Source organism: Heteronotia binoei, chromosome 12 (genome assembly GCF_032191835.1).
Source record: "Heteronotia binoei isolate CCM8104 ecotype False Entrance Well chromosome 12, APGP_CSIRO_Hbin_v1, whole genome shotgun sequence".
NCBI classification, from domain to species: domain Eukaryota; kingdom Metazoa; phylum Chordata; class Lepidosauria; order Squamata; family Gekkonidae; genus Heteronotia; species Heteronotia binoei.
The window spans coordinates 71,902,387-71,924,992 of record NC_083234.1 but is presented as its reverse complement, the minus strand read 5'-3'; the positions used below and the strand labels follow the sequence as shown (position 1 = coordinate 71,924,992).

General features: G+C 48.5%; 1 protein-coding gene across 1 annotated transcript in view; it reads right to left on the bottom strand.

The window, feature by feature from the left end:
• Positions 1 to 22,291, bottom strand: part of CFAP77 (cilia and flagella associated protein 77) — a 172,682-nt gene extending 150,391 nt beyond the window's left edge. Inside the window, exon 1 of the mRNA XM_060250941.1 lies at positions 22,093 to 22,291. Within this exon, the coding sequence (XP_060106924.1) occupies positions 22,093 to 22,278 (186 nt within the window). The 5' untranslated portion in view covers positions 22,279 to 22,291. The remainder of the gene's footprint in view (positions 1 to 22,092) is intronic.
• Positions 22,292 to 22,606: the final 315 nt, after the last annotated feature.

Here is a 22,606-nt window from a genome sequence, read left to right as displayed (position 1 = left end):
GGAGGGTCTCCAAACCGGGGGATCCCCTGCCCCCACCTGGGGATTGGCAACCCTGGGGGGGGGGGGAGAAGGTAAAGGAGATTGTGAGCCACTCTGAGATTCAGGGTATAGGGCAGGGTATAAATCCAATATCATCATCATAATATCATCACCATCATCATCGTATCCTGCTGAAGTCTCTCCTGTTCACAAACCCCGCCCTCCCCGGGCTCCAGTCCCCAAATCTCCAGGTATTTCTCAATTCAGAGCTTGCAGCCCTACAAATGGGCCAAGTCAGCAATAGACAAATTTGTTTAAGTCCAGGTTTACCCCAAATAGCTTTTCAGGATTTTGGGGGGGGGGGGGGAGGCGGGGGGGGGGGGTTGATGTGAGAACAGAATGTCCTGTAGGCAACGGAGGACTTCTTAGTGATGTGTGTCAGTGTTGCAAGCACGCAAAGCAGCCTTGTACTGAATCAGACCCTTGGTCCATCAAAGTCAGTATTGTCTCCTCAGACAGCCCATGGCTGTCCAAGGCCTCAGGAAGAGGTCTTTCACATCACCTGCAACTGGTCCTTTTTTTCCTGGAAATGCTGGGGATTGAACCTGGGCCCTTCTGCGTGCCAAGCAGATGCTCTGCCACTGAACTATGGTGCCTGCCTTGAGTTTGCCTTATCCTGTCAGACCACTGGTCTGTCAAGGTCACTCTTGTCTAATAGGACAAGCTGCAGCTCTCCAGGGTCTAGGGCAGAGATCTTTCACATCACCTGCAACCTGATCCTTTTACCTACATGCTGGGAATTGAATTTGTGATCTTCTGCATGTCAAGTAGGTGCTCTGCCGCGGAGTCTGCGAGCATCTCAGGTACAAAAATGGAGGCATGGCAAGCATACAAAAGTGGCCCCGTTTTCAGCTGTGAAACGTTGGCTCTTTGGCTTGCCAGATCTTAGGCGTTGGCCTGGAGATCCAGGGCTCATTGTTTTGATACAGGCTTTAAAGTATCACTGGATTGGTTTTTCATGTCCTTGCCTCTGGATGTAAAAAAGGTGAAAGTTAGTCCCCTGTGCAAGCACCAGTCGTTTCCGACTCTGGGGTGATGTCGCATCACGACGTTTTCATGGCAGACTTTTTAATGGGGTGGTTTGCCATTGCCTTCCCCAGTCATCTACACTTCCCCCCCCCAGCAAGCTGGGTGCTCATTTGACCAACCTCGGAAGGATGGAAGGCTGAGGCAACCTTGAGCCAGCTACCTGAACCAAGCTTCCACCGGGATCAAACTCAGGTCGTGAGCAGAGAGTTTGGATTGCAGTACTGCAGCTTTACCACTCTGCCCCACGGAGCTGGATGTAGTTTTAAAATATTTGGTATGTTGTTTTTAAGTATTTGGCATGTTGAAGAGGATCAGTCTGTTGGGTCTTATTTTTGGAGAAAGGCAGTTCGTAAATAACTATATAATTTTTCAGGGTCTCCGGATTGGCAGATTGAAATCTAAGGGCTGTTACTGAGGCCAAACGCTTGATGGCGTCATGAGTCAGCTAGGGCTCAGTGAGAGCGAAGACTCCTCAGGAGAAGACGAGCCCTGTGTAGCCAGCTCTGAGTTAGTAGAAGCTGGCAAACAGGAAGATGAGCTGCAGGCTTGTCAGGATTCAAAGCCAACAGCTGGTGCAGGCCCACTGACACCCTCAGCAGATGAAACTCAGTTGGCCATTTCCAGCCCTCCAGTATCACCTACACGCTTAGAGTGCAGCAGACAGAAGCTAAGAACAGAGCTACAGGAGAGATGGCAAAGTGCACACCTCCTGGCCCAATGCCAGCTGCTTGCTGATAACGTAGGTGAGTAGCTGCGAGAGTATTCCTGAGTGGCCGGCTGCAAGCATGATCTTAAGCACAGGGCTGTGAAAACCAGCCAAGGGAGGCTCTTAGGTGTGGATGCTACACATACGATAGACACTCAAACACTGACTCTGTCTTGCCTGTCTTCTGGTTCCTGATATTCCAAGCTTACTAGTCAGTACAGATGGTTTCTTTGACTGCTTGCGTTGGCTTCTGCCTGTATTGCTTGCACATGGGAGTTACTAATCAACTGGAAAAAGGATTGCAACCACTACGAGCTTGGGAGGCAGGGGCATGGGTGGCTCTGGCATCACATGTGCCATTATGTCACTTCCGGGAAATACTGGATGTCATGTTGCTCTAGGGATTACATGTGCCATTATGTCACTTACGGGAAATACTGGATGTCATGTTGCTCTAGGGATTACATGTGCCATTATGTCACTTCCGGGAAATACTGGATGTCATGTTGCTCTAGGAATTACCAGAAACTCTGTGGTGTTTCACATGTGCCATTATGTCACTTCCGGGAAATACTGGATGTCATGTTGCTCTGGGAATTACCAGAAACTCTGTGGTGAGTTTTTCATTTTTTGCTGCTCAGAGTGGTGGTGGGAAGCAGCAAAGATGGCCAGTTGGCAATGTGACCCTGAAAGATGACCAGTAGTCCTGCTGTTCAGTGGGACATCACCAGTGTCTTGTGCAGGTGACACAGGACAGACTGGGCTCTACTCCTTGCCCAGCCTTAACACTGCCCCTCCTTCCCCCACAGCTACCGCTCTTAGCTGGGGAGGCAACCTTGCTTCAGAAGTTCCTGTTGCTGCACTAGCCGCCAAAACAATTCCTTCCCCCCTGCTAGGAGGAGCTGCCAGTCAGAGGCAGCTAGTGCCTTGGACAATGGGGTAAGTGATCCCAGCGGCCATTTTGCAGAAATATAGGTGGAGCTCATCCAGGGATTGTTATGCAGCTGCACCTACTATTCAATGGACGAGGAGGGGGAACTCTCAGAAAGGTTCAGGAGCTGTGCTCCTGTGAGTTCCCACTGAATCCGAGGCCTGAGTGATTCTAATCGTTCAGGAAGCACATAATGGATGGAGTGACATCACAGTGTGAGGTAGCCAATCAGATGACATGCCATCACTAGAGCAAATGAAGTCAATTCAGAGCGAGAGGCTTCCTGAGCAGGTGAACATTTGCAAAGCAGCTGTTGTACAAACCAAAGCCACCCAAAGGAGAGGGCTGTTTTTCATCCCTGTCAGATTGTTCCCTTAAATGAACAGATGGGTTAAATGTAAGGAGAGGGTAGGTCACATGGCAGTTCCTCTTCAGCCAAAACATTTCCTTTCGTACGTTAAATGAGATGGCAGAATGAAGGATTTCTAACTCGGCCTCCTCGTGGACTTGCTAGTTTTCTAGAGAGCCAGTTTGGTGTAGTGGTTAAGTGTGTGGACTCTTATCTGGAAGAATTGGGTTTGATTCCCCACTCCTCCACTAGCAGCTGCTGGAATGGCCTTGGGTCAGCCATAGCTCTTGCAGAGCTGTCCTTGAAAGGGCAGCTTCTGGGAGAACTCTCTCAGCCCCACCTACATCATAGGGTGTCTGTTGTGCGGAGGGAAGGAAAAGAAGATTGTGACTGCTCTGAGATTCAGAGTTTAAGGCAGGACATAAATCCAATATCATCATCTTCTTCTTCGTGCAGATAACATTGGGGCAACCCCATGTGAAGGTCTCTCACCAAGTTAACCACGTGAGGGAGAACTAGGTCATCTCTGTCACTCTGAAGCATGAAGCCTGCTGAGGCCTGGGATTTTGTGCTCCTCTGGGACCCTCACGCTCTGTTGTGCAATGCCCCGAGCTGCATCTCAAGTCAAAAGGGTCAGGGAGGAGGTGATTTGAAGGACTTCTGCTGGAGATCCCGGAGAATTGCTGCTAAGGTTGCCGACCCCTGATTGGGATAGGCTTCCCAATCCCCAGGTCCCAGCAGGGGAATCCTCTGGTTTTGCAGGCTTCCCCCCGCCACCAGCCAGCTGCCAGTGGGGGAAGCCCCGCCCCCACAGCCACCACGCAGCTCTAGATCTTGGGCAGGTTTAGAAACCTGCAAACAGGTCCGTTTCAAAATGTGTGTGTGTCTGTGTGCCTTTAAAGTTGAGCAGGAAGTACTTCATGGGAAGGGTCAGCAACACAGTCCCTCGGTTTGTTTTGCTTTCGTTTCAGAGCAACTAAGTGTGTGTGTGTGTGAGAGAGAGGGAGGGAGGGAGCAGCATAGCCCCTGTTCCTTTCAGATGTCATTGTGGAGGAATCAGACCCTGTGAGTGTGTGAGAGAAAGAGGGTTGCCAATCCCCAGGTTTGGAGGCCCTTAGGGTCATCAGAAAGCAGCGTGGGGGGGATGTCTACTGGGCAATTATTCCCTATGGAGAACGATTCCCATTGGGAGAAATGGGGAATTGATTTGTGGGTATCGGGGGCTCTGGGGGGGGGGCTGTTTTTTGAGGTAGAGGCACCAAATTTTTGGTATAGCATCTAGTGCCGCTCCCCAAAATACTGCCCAAGTTTTGAAATGATTGGACCAGGGGGTCCAATTCTATGAGCCGCAAAAGAAGGTGCTCCTATCTTTCATTATTTCCTATGGAAGGAAGGCATTTAAAAAGGTGTGCTGTCCCTTTAAATATGATGGCCAGAACTCCCTTGGAGTTCAGTTATGCTTGTCACACCCTTGCTCCTGGCTCCGCCCCAATGTCTTCTGGCTCCACCCCCAAAGTCCCCAGATATTTCTTGAATTGGACTTGGCAATCCTAGCTTGGGGCCTGGAGATCTCTCAGAAGTGCAGTTAAAGCTCTAGATGTGTGAAATCAAAATTGCCCTGGAGAAAATGGCTGCTTTGAAGGATGGACTTTATGACATTATACCCCACTGAGTAGCTCCCCCTCCAAAACTGCATCCTCCTAAGTCTTCATCCCCACCTAAGGCTTCACCCCAGGAATTTCTCAGTCTGGAGGTGGTAACCCAATTGTTGCTCATCTGAGTAGACAACCAAGGGCTTGGTCTTGTATAAGGCAGATTCGTCTGTTCAGAGTTGTGTGTTCAACACACAGCAGGTTTGAGGCAGAGACCGATTCCCCACTAGCCTAATGCCGCTCTCACTCTCCTCTTCTCCGCAGGGCATCCGTCGGATTTCACACTGTCTGCCCTCGGGCAGCAACTAGCTTCGCCTCTTTCGCGCAGCAAACAAGATCCTCTAAAAACTAATTTCTGTTTGCAGCTCGAAAAAGGCAAAGCGAGTTGCAGCCGAGGGGCAGATAGTGAGAAATGCAGAGGAAGCCCCGCAGAGAAGAGGAGCGTGAGAGCGGCATAAGGCCAGTGGGAAATCGGTCAGAGTTTCTAATTAATTGCTTACAAACATGAACTTCTTTCTATGTGGATGATAATGTCAGGATACAGCTCCGCTGGGTGTTAATAGTCGAGAGGTGAATAGCAATACCTCTGTGATTTTCCTGTAACACCTCAGTGTCTGGGTGTGATTTCTTTTGTTTCTGTAGAAATCGTATACTTTCCCTCTGAACAATCAACATTCCGAGAAATTCTCCACCTCTGGGTAAGACTGTTCTGCTATTCCGCTTACAAGTTACAAAGCAGATTTTCCTGCTCAGCGAACACTTAAGATTTGGGTTCGCTCGGAAGGAAGCTTAAAGAAGTTACGGAATGAGGTTTTTGGAATACAACATGGGAAGAAAGGAATCACATCACTAAAAATGTAATCTTTGAATATGTCTCTAAAGGTTTATGGCTGGTAGAAGGTGAAGAAGACCACAGATTTATACCCCACAGTTCTCTCTGAATCAGAATCTCAGAGTGGCTTACAATCTCCTTTATCTTCTTCTCCCAGAACAGACACCCTGTGGGGTGGGTGGGGCTGAGAGAGCTCTCACAGCAGCTGCCCTTTCAAGGACAACTCCTATGAGAGCGATGGCTGACCCTAGGCCATTCCAGCAGCTGCAGGTGGAGGAGTGGGGAATCAAACCTGGTTCTCCCAGATAAGAGTCCGTGCAATTAACCACTACATCAAACTTACAATCTCCTTTATCTTCTTCTCCCACAACAGACACCCTGTGAGGTAGGTGGGGCTGAGAGAGCTCTTGCAGCAGCTGCTCTTTCAAAGACAACTATGAGAGCGATGGCTGACCCAAGGCCATTCCAGCAGCTGCAGGTGGAGGAGTGGGGAATCAAACCCGGTTCTCCCAGATAAGAGTCCGTGCAATTAACCACTACATCAAACTTACAATCTCCTTTATCTTCTCCCACAACAGGCACCCTGTGAGGTAGGTGGGGCTGAGAGAGCTCTTGCAGTAGCTGCCCTTTCAAGGACAACAACAACAACAACAACAAAATTTTATTTATATCCCGCCCTCCCCGCCGGGGCAGGCTCAGGGCAGCTAACAACACAATTCAAGTTTAGCTATACAGATAGATAAAATTACAGTTAAACAACATGAACATTTAATTAAAAATCTGCTTAAGTTTTAAAATTAAATTAAATTAATAAAAGTGCTAATGCTATGTTTACTTTATGTTTGCTTTTATGATGGCGGTTTCCTTAGCAATTTCCATTTTCATCAGCGAAAGCCAGTCGGAAGAGGAAGGTCTTGCAGGCCCTGCGGAACTGTTCAAGGTCCCGCAGGGCCCGCATTTCCTCTGGAAGTTGGTTCCATAGGCTCGGAGCTATAGAGGAGAAGGCCCGATTGCGGGTACATTGCAACTTCACCTCTCTCGGTCCGGGAATAGTCAACAGGTTTTTCCCGGCTGACCTCAGTGCTCTCTGGGGTTCATATGGGGAGAGACGGTCCCTAAGGTAGACAGGTCCTCGACCATATAGGGCTTTAAAGGTAATGACCAGCACTTTGTAACAGACCCGGTATATAACTGGCAGCCAGTGCAGTTCGCGCAGCCCAGGCTGTATGTGTTCCCATTTAGGAAGCCCTAACAACAGTCTGGCCGCTGCATTCTGCACCAGCTGCAGCTTCCGGGTTCGGTACAGAGGCAGCCCCATGTAGAGGGCATTACAGTAATCCAGTCTCGAGGTGACCGTTGCATGAAGCACCATTGCCAGATCTTGGCGCTCTAGGAAGGGAGCCAACTGCTTTGCCCGCCTTAGATGGAAAAAGGCTGACTTGGCAGTGGCTGCAATCTGGGCCTCCATTGATAGTGCAGGCTCCAGTAAAACTCCCAGGCTCCTAACCCGGTGCGCCGCTTTTAGCCAGAGCTATGGCTGACCCAAGGCCATTCCAGCAGCTGCAGATGGAGGAGTGGGGAATCAAACCCGGTTCTCCCTGATAAGAGTCCATGCACTTAACCACAACACCAAACTGGCTGCGTTTTCAGGGTACCGAGGTCAGGGCTATGTTTGCCAACTCAGGGTTTGGAAATTCCTGAAGATCCAGGATGAAATTGTGGGGAGGAAGCATGCCGGACTAGGTTAGGTTTTCCAACCTCCAAGTGGGCCCTGAAGAACCCTTGCAATTTCAACAGACAAGAGATCAGTTTCCCTGGGGAAAACAGCAACAATGGCAGCTGGATTCTGTGGCATTACACCTGACTGAGGCCCCCCTTCCTGGGCTCCACCCCCTGCCCCAAATCTCCAGGAATTTTCCAACCCAGAGTTGGCAAGCCTAGACAAGGTGGACTGCTTCTGAAAGGCAATTCTGGTGCTGCTAAAGCACTTTGGTTTGGGGACCATATGCTTGTGGATCAGTGGGATTCTAGCACAAAAGCACCGTTGACCATGCAAGGCTGCTCAGCACACCCCGTAGCCTTAGCTTTCCTCATTCCCAAGGTGGGAGAGGGCTTCTTTACAAGAGAGGGGCTGCATATCCCATGCCCCAGGGCCTCTTGGGGATACTTCCTGATGACAGCCGAGCCAACCAATTACTCCTTTCCATCCTAGAAGTACTACCGCTTTGTCCACAGCCAGGATTTTCTTTGTAGCAGGAACTCCTTTGCATACTAGGCCACACCCCTCTTATGTAGCCAATGTAAGTCCAAAGAGGATTGGCTACATCAGGGTTGTGTGGCCTAATATGCAAAGGAGTTTCTGCTACCAAAAAAGCCCTGTCCACAGCTCCTGGTTTTATTCACAGAAGTGCCAGTCTGGTAAGCCATTGTAGGGTTACCAACTATAAGGCAGGCATGGAGTTCTCCTAAATCCTCCTAAGTCTTCATCCCCACCTAAGGCTTCACCCCAGGAATTTCTCAGTCTGGAGGTGGTAACCCAACTGCTGCTCATCTGAGTAGACAACCAAGGGCTTGGTCTTGTATAAGGCAGATTCGTCTGTTCAGAGTTGTGTGTTCAACACACAGCAAGTTTGAGACAGAGACCGAACTATAAGGCAGGCATGGAGTTCTCCTAAATCAGGGGTGCCAAACTCATTCTGTTATGAGGACTGAATCTGATTCATTTATGTCAGACTGTTGGGCCAGGCCATGTGTGTATCTCCAGGAATTTCTTAGGCTGGAATTGGTAACCCCAGATCAGGGGTGACCAAACTGTGGCTTGGGAGCCACATGTGGCTCTTTCACACATATTGTGTGGCTCTTGAAGCCTCCACCACCCTGTCGGTAGACTTGGAGAAGGCATTTATCTCTTTAAATCACTTCTCCAAGCCAAGGTAGCTGGTGGCTTGGAGACTGCATTTAAAGTTAAAGTTGTTTTTTTCCACCTCTCCTTCCCCATTTATCTTCCTTCCTACCTACCTACCTTCCTTCCTTCCAGCTCTCAAACATCTGACATTCATGTCTTGTGACTCTAGAACATCAGACGTTTATTCTATGTGGCTCTTACGTTAAGCAAGTTTGGCCACCCCTGCCCTAGATGGTAATCTGTTACAGAAAAGAACAACGAAAAAGTCCTGTTGTACCACGTTTTACTCTCATGTCAGCTTTTGTGAGAGCCAGGGAGCGTCAGACTGAAACCTGGGAGAACGCTCTCAGCCTAAACTAGTTTACAGGCTTGTGAAGATGAAATAAAGGAGAACAAGAATCACGTAAGCTGCTTTGAGTCCCCACCGGAGAGAAAGGCTGGGTATAAATGAAATAAAGAAATATACACTGCTGGCTGTGCTTGTCGGGAGGGAATGGGGAACAACAGTTAAAAGGCGAAGAAATCCCAGATGTTGCGCCGGTGACAGGTCTACGCGGAACACAAAAGCAGGCAAGGAAAAGCCGGTGACCACTGACAATGTCTGTCATTGACGATAAACAGACTGTTTAGTTAAGGAACTTCAAAAGGAGAGACTCTAATGAGAAACTGCTGAAACAGAATGAATCAATAGGCTTGATTGCATTAAGCAGAAGCTTACAACAGATCTGACACCTTTCTTAGCTCCTGTGGGTGATGATTAATGCTAAACAACCTTAATTCCTTCTTTTGTTTTGGGTTTGAATGTTCAGAGATTATGATTTCTTAATGTGCAGATCTACTTTTATCTGTTGCATCGGGTGCCTACAGTTTTAAAACTCTGGCACAGTTAAATGCTTTGTTTTCCTACCCTTCTGGGTTAGTATAGTTAAATAGTAAACTTGCTGGCTCCTGCAGGGAGGAAACAAATAAGGCTGCCCATAGACGAGAGTGGGAAAACACCCCCTGCCCCAGCTGTGCTGGCAAATAAGAGTTTCAAAAGCTTAATTTAGGGTTGCCACCCCCCAGTTAGGGCCTGGGGATCTCCAGACAACAAAGATAAGTTCCTGTTAGGGTTTATGCATACTATTAGCAGAGTAACGTGCAGAGAACCACGAATAACAGCCAGGCACACAGTTTAGCTTAAGATACAAAGTAGTTTACTTTACTAATGAGGAAAAGGCATGACTTGGATTTCTAGAAAACACAGAAGGATTCAATACCCTATCTAGCGTCTAGGCTACATCTCGACTCTCTGGAGTCCTCACTTCAACTGCATGGAGATCTAAGGGCTTAACACAAAGGGCAATAAAGCCGACCAAATGGTTTCCCTCAGACCACCTCCCAAATATATGAATTAGCCTATTAGGGCTCTCCCTCAATGGTCACTGTGCATATTGACACCTAGCCTTGGCGGGAAGTACGTGCAAACACTCTCATTGGCTCTACCTACTCACTGGCTAAACATCAGCATGCATATACAAACATTTAATTAACTCATGACAACAGGAAGTGAAATTGCATCAGAAACTCAACAGTTCCCCAGGAGAAAACCATAGAGACCAATTTCCCACTAGCCTTACCCCGCTCTCACTCCTCTGCAGGGTTGCTGCTGGATTTCGCACAAACTGCACAAACCAGTGAGTTGCTCCACCTCTCATGAACATATGAAGCTGCCTTATACTGAATCAGACCCTGGGTCCATCAAAGTCATTATTGTCTACTCAGACTGGCAGCGGCTCTCCAGGGTCTTAAACTGAGGTTTTTCATGCCTACTTGCCTGGACCCTTTTTAGTTGAAGATGTGGGAGATTGAACCTGGGACCTTCTGCTTACCAAGCAGATGCTCTACCACTGAGCCACCGTCCCTCCCCTGATGAGCATATGAAGCTGCCTTATACTGAATCAGACCCTCGGTCCATCAAAGTCAGTATTGTCTACTCAGACTGGCAGCGGCTCTCCAGGGTCTCAAGCTGAAGTTTTTCACCCCTATTTGCCTGGACCCTTTTTAGTTGGAGATGCCGGGGACTGAACCTGGGACCTTCCGCTTACCAAGCCGCTGCCACTGAGCCACCATCCCTCCCCTGACCAGCAGTGGCTCTCCATGGTCTCAAGCTGAGGTTTTTCACGCCTATTTGCCTGGACCCTTTTTAGTTGGAGATGCCGGGGATTGAACCTGGGTCCTTCTGCTTACCAAGCAGATGCTCTGCCACTGAGCCACCGTCTCTCCCCTGACCAGCAGTGGCTCTCCATGGTCTCAAGCTGAGGTTTTTCACGCCTAGTTGCCTGGACCCTTTTTAGTTGAAGATGTGGGAGATTGAACCTGGGACCTTCTGCTTACCAAGCAGATGCTCTACCACTGAGCCACCGTCCCTCCCCTGATGAGCATATGAAGCTGCCTTATACTGAATCAGACCCTCGGTCCATCAAAGTCAGTATTGTCTACTCAGACTGGCAGCGGCTCTCCAGGGTCTCAAGCTGAAGTTTTTCACCCCTATTTGCCTGGACCCTTTTTAGTTGGAGATGCCGGGGACTGAACCTGGGACCTTCCGCTTACCAAGCCGCTGCCACTGAGCCACCATCCCTCCCCTGACCAGCAGTGGCTCTCCATGGTCTCAAGCTGAGGTTTTTCGCGCCTATTTGCCTGGACCCTTTTTAGTTGGAGATGCCGGGGATTGAACCTGGGTCCTTCTGCTTACCAAGCAGATGCTCTGCCACTGAGCCACCGTCTCTCCCCTGACCAGCAGTGGCTCTCCATGGTCTCAAGCTGAGGTTTTTCACGCCTAGTTGCCTGAACCCTTTTTAGTTGAAGATGTGGGAGATTGAGCCTGGGACCTTCTGCTTACCAAGCAGATGCTCTACCACTGAGCCACCGTCCCTCCCCTGATGAGCATATGAAGCTGCCTTATACTGAATCAGACCCTCGGTCCATCAAAGTCAGTATCATCTACTGAGACTGGCAGCAGCTCTCCAGGGTCTCAAACTAAGGCTTTTCATGCCTATTTGCCTGGACCCTTTTTAGTTGGAGATGTCGGGGATTGAACCTGGACCTTCTGCTTTCCAAGCAGATGCTCTACCACTGAGCCACCGTCCCTCTCTTCAAGTTCTCTCCACAGCAGGCAGGATCCTCTGCAAACCGGTTTCTGTCTGCCGCGGAGGGAACTTGAAAAGGAGCGGGGCAACTCGCTGGCTCGGGGCAGCTTGTGCAAAATCCAGCAGCGGCCCCGCAGGGAAAAGGAGCAACGAGACCGAAACAAGGTGAGTGGGAAAATGAGCAGAGTCCACTTCTTTACCATAGAGTCTGCTTCAGAGCGCAGACTGAATGGTATATTGTAGATTCTAGGTGAAATCGCTCCCCAAATCCCCCTCTCCAAAGACCCCACATCCAAATCTCCAGGAATTTTTCTAGACTAGAGTTAATTAAGCCTAGTTACCAACCGACTGGCGGGGCCTAGGGATGCCACCCTCCAGGTAGGTAGCAGGAGATAGCGCACAAGGCTTCCGTGGTTACCAGAGTCCAATAATAATTCCCAATAACAATATTATCAAAACTTGTATATTCAGAACAACACTAAAGGCAAAATCAATGCAGTTCCTCATACAAAACGGAACATCACAAAAGAACCATCGGGGATTAAGTCCAATGTTAGAGCAATCCAATGCTGTCTTCTTGTAGAACTGAAGAAGACTGATGTCACAAATAATCCAAATTTCAGTTTATAAGGCAGCCCACAGTCCAAACATTGCGACAAGGATGTACTAATACCTTGTTTCACAATTGCTTCTTCCAGCTTCAAAAATTCATTTCAGATACATGCGTATGAATGCCAAAAAATTCAAGTCTCTCACAGCAAATTAATGCCCCAGTTTCTGTTCCAGTGCATCATCGGAATTTCTACAAGAAGACAGCACTGGATTGCTCTAAAGATGGACTTGATCCCCGATGGTTCTTTTGTGATGTTCCATTTTGCATAAGGAACTGCACTGATTTTGCCTTTAGTGTTGTTCTGAATATACAAGTTTTGATAAAATTGTTATTGGGAATTATTATTTGAGGCTGGTACCACGGAAGCCTTGCGTTTTATCTCCTGCTACCTATTGCCGTGGTTCTCTTGGGTTGCTTAGCCTCCAAGTAGGGCCTGGAGATCTCCCACTTTCACAGCTGATCTGCAGCTGGCAGAGATCAGCTCCCCTGGAGAAAATGGCACTGAAGTCCCTCCCCTCCCTAAACACCCCCCTCCTCAGGTTCCGCCCCTCAAGTCTCCAGGTATTTTCCGACACAGACCTGGTGACCCTAGGCACCTGGAGCTCTCTCATCATTGGGCCTTCCTTCTCAGAGGTCTAGAGAGGCCTGGGCCACTTCCAGATTTTGAGGCCTCCAGTAATAACAAAAATAAGAACAAGTTGTGAAACTTACTGAATGTTAAAACTTTAGCATGTGAGAGCCAGTTTGGTGTAGTGTAGTGTGTTGTCTAAGGTGGTGTGCCAACTTCCCAGCAGAAACAAGGTTTGAAATTGGGATGTCATGGTTCATGGCACCCTGTCTTCACCACCGTCTTCTGGAAGGGACATATTTTTTATTTAAACTTCAGTTGTTTCTATATCTTTCTCTCCAGTGGGAGCCAAAGCAGCTTACATCCTTCTCTTCTCCTCTATTTTGATCTCTCACAACAACCCTGTGAGGTAGGCTAGGCTGAGACCGTGTGACTGGCCCAAAGTTGCCCAGTGAGCTCCCATAGCTGCGTGGAGATGGGAACTTGGATCTCCTTGATCCTAGTCTGACATTGGTGGAATAAGCTCCCAACGGAGATCAGGACCTTGCGGGATCTTCTACAGTTCTGCAGGGCCTGCGAAACGGAGTTGTTCCGCCAGGCTTTTAGTGGAGGCAGCGGATGTTGTACAGCCCCTCCTGCTCAAACTGCTGCACTGTTGTTGGCAGGAATCTTTACAGATTGAAACAGAGCCAGGATATTATCATATTTTCAGAATGCCATCTTGCTATTGTTTATAGCGGCTTTAAAAGGATGCCTTTAGATTTTAAAAGATGGTTGGTTGTTATAAATTTTTACTTTGTAACCTGCCCGTGGGGTTGGGAGGATCGAAATCAAATAAATAATTATCTAAATAATTTATCTAAACAAATCAATCAATATATCTCACAGAATGGCATTGTATGCCCTCGCAGTGAAGAAATTATGGGCCAAAGCTGTTTAATTTTTGATGAATTTTTCACAATTTGTTTCACGGTTATATGATATTTTATTTATATTGTATTCCATCTGTACATTTTATCTCCATGAACCTCTTTGATATTTTTGTTTGTAATAGCCTATGGCTTAACACAAATAAATAAATGAACTGAAACTGAAACTACTAGTAAAGGTGCCAACTCTGGGTTGGGAAACTCCTTGAGATTTGGGGTGCAGTCTGAGGAGGGCAGGACTTGGGGGGGGGAGGGGTCGCTCAACAGGGTGCAATGTCAGCGCAGCCGCCCTCCGAAGCTGCCATTTTCTCTAGGGGAGCTGATCTCTGTAGTCTGGGAATCCATTTTAATTCTGGGCAATCTCCGGTCCCCACCTGGAGTTTGGCAACCCCATATCCCATGCTGGTTTCCAGAATTCTAGAACGGAGCTTTGCAAAGCACAAGAGCTCCACAGAGGTGACTGTCTGACGCGTGTCACAAAGATCTATCTCATCATAATGGAGCCATCCACAATCTCTCTCTCTCTCTCTCTTGCTTTTTGCATTAATAACGATAATAATGCTGTTGCCATCCGAGAACCTGTGGAAGTTGTGCTGTTTGAAAACACAGGCACATCAAGAGGTGTTGTTGTGACAATACAGTTTCTTCCCTTTTATAGTGAAGCAATAACCAGGAACTGTATAAACATTGCAGGGGACATAAATATCGCAGGGAGGGGCCCTGCCACAGGGGAAGAGCCTCTGCTCGGCATGCAGAAGGTCCCAGGTTTGAGCCCCAGTAGCTTCGGTTAAAGGATGTGGCAGTAGGGGATGCGAAAGATCTTTGCCTGAGGTCACTCTGGAGAGCTGCTGCCTGTCTGAGTAGACAAAACTGACCCTGATGGACTGATTCTGTGCAAGGCAGCTTCATATCTCTTCATTCCTTTGGAAGCCTGAAGTATTTGTGGGGTGGCTGAGTGCACTGTCTGGAGAAGCTAAGGAAAGGCTGCCTTCTAGAGGTGAAACACTGCATGCAACAGATCCGAGTGGGGAGCCGTGTTAGTCTAAAGCAGTAGAACAAAGCAGGAGTGAAGTGGCACCTTCAAAACCAACAAAGTTTTATTCAGAATGTTAGCTTTCGTATGCATGCATACTTCTTCAGATGAGGGAATAGGGTACAGTGGGCTGAAATACATGTAGTTGGTGGGTTAAGAGTGTAAGGAAAGGAAAAGAAAAGGTTCCCTGTGCAACCACCAGTCGTTTCCGACTCTGGGGTGACGTCACTTTCACATTTTCACGGCAGACTTTTTTACGGGATGGTTTGCCATTGCCTTCCTCAGTCACCTACACTTTCCCCCCAGCAAGCTGGGTACTCCTTTTACCGACCTCGGAAGGATGGAAGGCTGAGTCAACCTGAGCCGGCTACCTGAACCCAGCTTCCATCAGGGATTGAACTCATGTTGTGAGCAGAGCTTAGGACTGCAGTACTGCAGCTTTAACGCTCAAAGGAAAGGAAAGGTCCCCTGTGCAAGCACCAGTCGTTTCCGACTCTGGGGTGATGTTGCTTTCACGTTTTTACGGCAGACTTTTTACGGGGTGGTTTGCCACTGCCTACCCCAGTCTTTTACACTTTCCCCCCAGCAAGCTGGGGACTCCTTTGACCGACCTCGGAAGGATGGAAGGCTGAGTCAACCTTGGGCCGGCTACCTGAATCCAGCTTCCGCCGGAATCGAACTCAGGTTGTGAGCAGAGAGTTCAGACCACAGTACTGCAGTACTGCTGCTTTACCACTCTGCGAGTGTAATAAATTGGAAGACCATTTGGCCTGGATAGCAATAAAAAGTAATAAAAGTTGCCTGTTGATTGCTGTTGCTGCAAGTCTAGGTAAAACAAAAGGACGTGTATTTCCCAGTGATGTTCTTGTCCATCTAATTTATTTTTTAACATCATCGATGTTAAAAAGTTTGATGTTAAATGATGTTGAATTGATGTTAAAAACTGATGTTAAAAATGTTAAAAAAAAATAAATTTGGTGGGCAAGAACGTCACTAGGAAATACACGTCCTTTTGTTTTACCTATACTTGCAGCAACAGCAATCAACAGGCAACTTTTGTTACCTTTTATTGCTATGCAGACCCAATGGTCTTCCAATTCATTACTCTATTTCGCCATTTGATCCTAACTTTGTGTCAGTTGACACTCTTAACCCGCCAACTACATGGATTTCAACCCACTGTACCCCATTGGCTTCATGGTCAGGAACTCCATTGCCTCTAAACTCGAAAACCTGCCAACAGGTCACTCAGATCGCATCATGTCCATGCGCCTTCCACTTCAAAACAAGCAGCATGCAACACTCTTCGGTGTGTATGCCCCAACCCTTCAAGCAGATCCTGCAGAAAAGAACAAGTTCTATGCTGATCTACGCAACCTCGTACGGAAGACCCCTATAGAGGACAAGGTGATCATCCTTGGCGACTTCAATGCCAGAGTAGGTAAAGACTCGGAAGCCTGGAAAGGAGTACTTGGCAAACACGGCATTGGCAACTGCAATGATAACGGTTGTGATGACAACCCTCATCTACGGCTCCGAATCGTGGGTTTTATACCGTCATCACCTGCGACTCCTTGAGCGCTTTCATCAGCGCTGCCTTCGCACCATCCTCAACATCCAATGGAGTGACTTTGTGACCAACACTGAAGTTCTCAAGAGGGCGGAGGTTACAAGCATCGAGGCACTGCTGTTGAAGACGCAGCTGCGCTGGGCAGGGCATATTTCTAGGATGGAAAACCACCGCCTTCCCAAGATTGCCTTGTATGTCGAACTTTCCACCGGCCATCAAAATAGAGGGGCACCAAAGAAGAGGTACAAGGACTCCCTGAAGAAATCCCTTGGTACCTGTCGCATCAACCATCACCAGTGGTCTGACCTAGCCTCAGATTGCAAAGCATGGAGGCACACCATCCACCATGCTGTCTCTTCCTTTGAGAACGCACGCATAGCTGGTCTTGAGGACAAAAGGAGATTGAGGAAGAATCGCACTGCTACAGCACCAACCCCAAATCAGACTTTCCCCTGCAGCCACTGTGGCCGGACCTGCCTGTCCCGCATTGGTCTTGTCAGCCACCAGCGAGCCTGCAGCAGACGTGGACTACTGCACCGTTCTTAAATCTTTGTTCGCGAAGTCAAGCCGAGAGACCCCATCCCCTCGTCTGAAGAAGTACCCATGCATACGCAAGCTTATATTCTGAATAAAACTTTGTTGGTCTTAAAAGTGCAACTTGACTGCATGAGACAGACCCGGGTGGGCAGCCATGTTGGTCCGAAGCACAAAAGTTTATTCAAGGTATGAGCTTTCTGCAGGGCTTTTTTTTGTAGCAGGAACTCCTTTGCGTAGTACAGACAGAGCCTACTGTAAGCTCTTGGAGGATTGGCTACGTCAGGGTGTATGTGTGGCCTAATGTGCAAAGGAGTTCCTGCTACAAAAAAAAGCCCTGCTTTTCATATTAACACACATGTGCATGTACACGAAAGCCCATACCTCGAATAAACTTTTGCTGGTCTTCAAGGTGCCAATGGACTCAAAATGTGTTCTACTGCATGAGACAGTCTCTTGACATTAGGGGAATGGAAAGCAAGCCCAGATAGTGCAGAAGAATCTATTCAGCATCCTCTTTCCACCTGTAGTCAGTCAAATTCTTCCAGTGAACTCACAGCCAGGACATGAAGAAGAGAAGAGATTGGATTTATACCCCGCCCTTCGTTAACCAAAGGAGTCTCAGGGCGGTTTACAAATCTCCTTTCCCTTCCACTCCCCACAACAGATGCCCTGTGGGTTAGGTGGGGCTGAGAGAGCTCTGACAGAAACTGCTCTTGAGCAGAACAGTCTTGAGACAACTTGTGGCTGACCCGGTTCTCCCAGATAAGTTAGTGCACTTAACCACTACACCAAACTGGCTCTCCTCATGAAGATGTTAGTCCCAGTATCTAGTATACCGCCTCTATACCTGGAAGGCTTCATTGAACTATTCTTGCTAATAATGAATGGCCAGGCTAGCCGCTAGCCGGATCTTATCAAAATTTAGGAGCTAAGCAGAGCTGGCTATGGGTAGTACTTAAATCTTTAAAACAATTTTTAAAAATAAAATACATATTATAAAACAATCAAAAACACTAGAAACCACAAATCATTAAATACAGAAATAGAAAGGAGGACCAGTAAGGTAACACCATGTGAAAAGTCTTCTTCTCCCAGTGGAAAACATCAATTGAAGGGGACCAGGGCTTTTTTTTTAATAAAAAGCCCAGCAGGAACTAATTTGCATCTTAGGCCACACCCCTGACATCACTGTTGTTTTGCATAGGGGTTTTTTTTTGTAGAAAAGGTGCAGCAGAAACTCATTTGCCTGTTAGGCCACACACCCCTGACACCATGCCAGCCGGAACTGCGTCCCTGTGCGTTCTTGCTCAAAAAAAGCCCTGAAGGGGACAGAAAGACGCATCTCTCCAGGCAGAGAATTCCATAACTTTGGTGCCGGGACCAAGAAAGATCCTTGCTCTCTTTGTTTTACTAAAAGGAATACTGCCTTCGACCAATGCAGTGGCAATTTGATAGAGGAAACGTGCCTGTCTTCTGTGAAACGCAATTTCCTGCCATAATCCTGGAAGCTCCTTAAGGGGGCAGAGTTGCTGCTGTTTTCCTCGCTGCCCTATCCCATTTGGAATCCAGAGCCATCTGGATTCTACCAAACCTCCTCCCTTTACTTGAGACCAATGTTTCTTCTAAGCTGCAGAGTCTTGTGAGCAAAAATTCTACTTTGTGAGCTACTGATATTAAAGCTGTGAGCTACTGGCATTCAAGTTGTGAGCTCCTGCATAAATTAGTGTGCTCTGGGGTCCTCCTTCCTGAGCGAAGACAAAAACGTGTGAGCTGGAGGCTAAAAATCTGTGAGCTAGCTCACGCTAACTCAGCTTAGAGGGAACACTGCTTGAGGCGCCCCTGTAAACTCTAGTCCTTGATCCTATCCAGGATTCCGGAAGACTCGGATGACAAGTTAGACCAGGGGTGTCAAACATGCGGCCCGGGGACCGAATCAGGCCCCCTCTGGGCCAGAGGGCTCCTATCAGGCCCCCGAGCAACTGGCTCGTGTCTGCTTCCTTCTCCCTCTCTCTTGCTTCCTTCTGCATCTCAGCTTGCTTTGCAAGGCTTGCTCAATGGCACAGGAGCTTCAGAGTAAAATCTCAATTTTCTCCATTGGTTGAGGCTCCTCCCTCTCCTGGTCCCCTGGGGAAGAAAGGAAAGAGCCAGAGCTTCCTTTGCCCAGTTCCCTGGATCCCATGGGAGAAATACAAAGAAAGCACCTTTAGGACCAACAAGTGGTAATGTTTTAAGCATGTTTTGTTTTAAGTGTTGTTGTTTTTTTAAACAAAATCTTTACTCGTGTTTGCCTGCGTCCTTTAAAAAGTTTATATCTCTCCTACCTAATCTTAGATAGGTACAATATGGTCCAGCCCAACAAGATCTCATCTAGATTAGAGCCGGCCCTCATAACAAATAAGTTCGACACCCCTGAGTTAGACTTGTCTCTGGGCTTCTGTAGAACCCTGCATTGGGGGCCAGCGATCTCAGAAGAGGAGGGCCGAGGTCTTGTGCTGTATGACTGAAGGGAACTGGGGACGTGAAAAGCATCCAGACTTTGAACGTTTCAAGGCAGGTTGATTCTTTGGGGATGTCAAGCTCGTGGTGTTTGAGTTATTATTTGCTGAAATTCAGAGCCTTGGGTGGGGTGGGGTGGCAGAGTCTTGGAGGGAAAGGGTGGCGTCTTGCAGGCTGAGGGTGGATTTGGGGGACACAAAGGTGGGGCAGAGTTCAGAGCTCATCTGTAGGGATGGCTCAGGACCCTGTTGGATGTGACTACAAAGGTAATAAGTAGGGATTAAACCCTGTGGAGGCCCCTAGGCAGTTGAAATCTTGGGGGCCCCCTTGCCAATTATCTCAGAGTCTGAGCGCCTGCCCCACCGCCCACAGCACCTGCTGCAGCCTGCAGGCCCTTCTTAAAAGCCCCTTTTATTAAGCTGCGGGGGAGAAGAAGAAGAAGATATTGGATTTATATCCCGCCCTCCACTCCGAAGAGTCTCAGAGCGGCTCACAATCTCCGTTCCCTTCCTCCCCCACAACAGACACCCTGTGAGGTAGATGAAGATATTGGATTTATATCCCGCCCTCCACTCCGAAGAGTCTCAGAGCGGCTCACAATCTCCTTTACCTTCCTCCCTCATAACAGACACCCTGTGAGGTAGATGAAAACATTGGATTTATATCCCGCCCTCCACTCTAAAGAGTCTCAGAGCGGCTCACAATCTCCTTTCCGTTCCTCCCCCACAACAGACACCCTGTGAGGTAGATGAAGATATTGGATTTATATCCCGCCCTCAACTCCAAAGAGTCTCAGAGCGGCTCACAATCTCCCTTCCCTTCCTCCCCCACAACAGACACCCTGTGAGGTAGATGAAGATATTGGATTTATATCCCGCCCTCCACTCCGAAGAGTCTCAGAGCGGCTCACAATCTCCTTTCCCTTTCTCCCCTACAACAGACACCCTGTGAGGTGGGTGGGGCTGGAGAGGGCTCTCACAGCAGCTGCCCTTTCAAGGACAACCTCTGCCAGAGCTATGGCTAACGCAAGGCCATGCTAGCAGGTGCAAGTGGAGGAGTGGGGAATCAAACCCGGTTCTCCCAAATAAGAGTCCACACACTTAACCACTACACCAAACTGGCTTTCTGGAGAGGCAGAGAGAGGTACACCTGGTGACAGCCCCAGCAACTGCACCAGGCAAGTTGGGCAAAGAGCAGCTCAGTTGCTGGCTGTGCATGCCTACTTGGCCGAATTGTTAATCCAGCCCTGCAGCCTCTGGGTGGGACATGGGGATCCCCTGGAATTACAGCTCGTCTCTTTATCTGTGTCATGTGCCATCAAGTCCCTTCTGACTTACAGCAACCCTATGTGTTAATAACTTCCCAAATGCCCTAGCATTAACAGCCTTGCTCAGGTCTTGCAAACGGAAGGCCGTGGTTTTCTTCACATACACACACACACACACACACACACACACACACACACACAAACACCCCGCCCTGCCCCCCCACCTGACAAAATATGGGTTCCAAGCAGAAAGTCAACCCGGCAAGGAAATGATTGCAGCATCCAAGGCTGCCCTCTAGTGTTCAGTGTGACATCTGCAGGCAGCACCTGATCAATTCTCGTACCTCTAAAAGCCTATGTAAACTGTGAGGGATACATACTGACCTGCCCTCTTTTTCACTGGATTGGATTAATGTCTGGTGATGACCTTTTGGTTTTGATAGAAGAACATCACGACTTCTGAGTTATTTCCGCTCTCTGTTTTCTGGCACCGAGGAGTCCGTTTGGACGGTTAATTCTTGGCAAAACTCGAGGTTAAAATGGCCGTGTTGTGACAAGGTGCTGCCAGAAAACTGAGATCAGTTTCTTTGGATTTTTGAGGGACAGGAAAGCACTGACTTGAAGGAACACAGATGCCGGCTGACCCTCAAATTGATATATGGATTCATGTGTAAATAAATGATTTAAACATAAACCCTTTTTATGTCAGAACACACATTCAAAAGGGACTGGTATGCTTCTTGTTTGTGGGGTTTAAGCAGACTAAGCTAAGACGGGTGGGCTTCTTTTGCCTCAGGCCTTTCCTTCACAAGGTTTGCTCCACTGAAGAAGAAGAAGACTGCAGATTTATACCCCACCCTTCTCTCTGAATCAGAGACTCAGAGGAGTGGCTTACAATCTCCTTTATCTTCTTCCCCCACAACAGACACCCTGTGAGGTGGGTGGGGCTGAGAGAGCTCTCACAGCAGATACCCTTTCAAGGACAACTCTGTGAGAGCTTTGGCTAACCCAAGGCCATTCCAGCAGCTGCAAGTGGAGGAGTGGGGAATCAAACCCGGTTCTCCCAGATAAGAGTCTGCACACTACACTAAACTGGCTCTCCTAATTCAGAGGAGGAGGAGACGACGACAGTAGATTTATATCCCGCCCTGCTCTCTGAATCAGAGTCTCAAAGTAGCTTACAAATCTTTCCCTTCCCCTCCCCACAACAGACACCCTGTGAGGTAGGTGGGGCTGAGAGAGCTCTCCCAGAACTGTTCTTGAAAGGAATAGCTCTGTGAGAACTTGTGGCTGACCCAAATCCGTTCCAGCAGCTGCAAGTGGAGGAGTGGAGAATCAAACCCGGTTCTCCCAGATAAGAGTCCGCACGCTTAACCACTACCCTATACTCTGTATCTCAGAGCCGTCACAATCTCTTTTACCACTACACCAAACTGGCTCTGGGATATGGGGCTAATCTTTCCACCCCTTTTTACACACACACACACACACACACAGAGTTTGCTCACCTTATTGATGAGATGATTTTGAAGCATACTTTCACGCACCACGCCCAGCCGCTCGTTCTCACAGCCCGGGTACAACTCTGCTAGGGTCATCGGCCGCCGTGGCGGGGGACAGATCTGGCTTACGCTGCGCCGGCGAGGCAGGTGCTCCTTGGCAAGGGGCTTGTGGGTGGTGGCAGCAGCGGCCATGGCAATTGGAGGTCAGCAGTGCCAGCTGTTTCTTCTTTGGCCTGTGGGGACGGTTGTGGGCTGCTTAACTCCCTTGGGCTGCGCCACTCAGAGAAAGGGAATGCAGCAGAGCAAGCCAGGGAAGGAAAGGAAGGCTTCCCTTCACATCCAGCCCCCCAAAAGCCAAAACAGTTCCTCGGCCTTCACCAGGGAGAAGTTGGCCGTCTGGTCTCTGGCCTAGAAAGAGCCTCCCTTGTGAGACAATCTCTCCCTCCAGGGAATGGTGAGGCTGGTTCTCATAGCAACGCAGAACGCTAAGAGTGTTTGCGGAGCGACGCTGGAGGCCAGG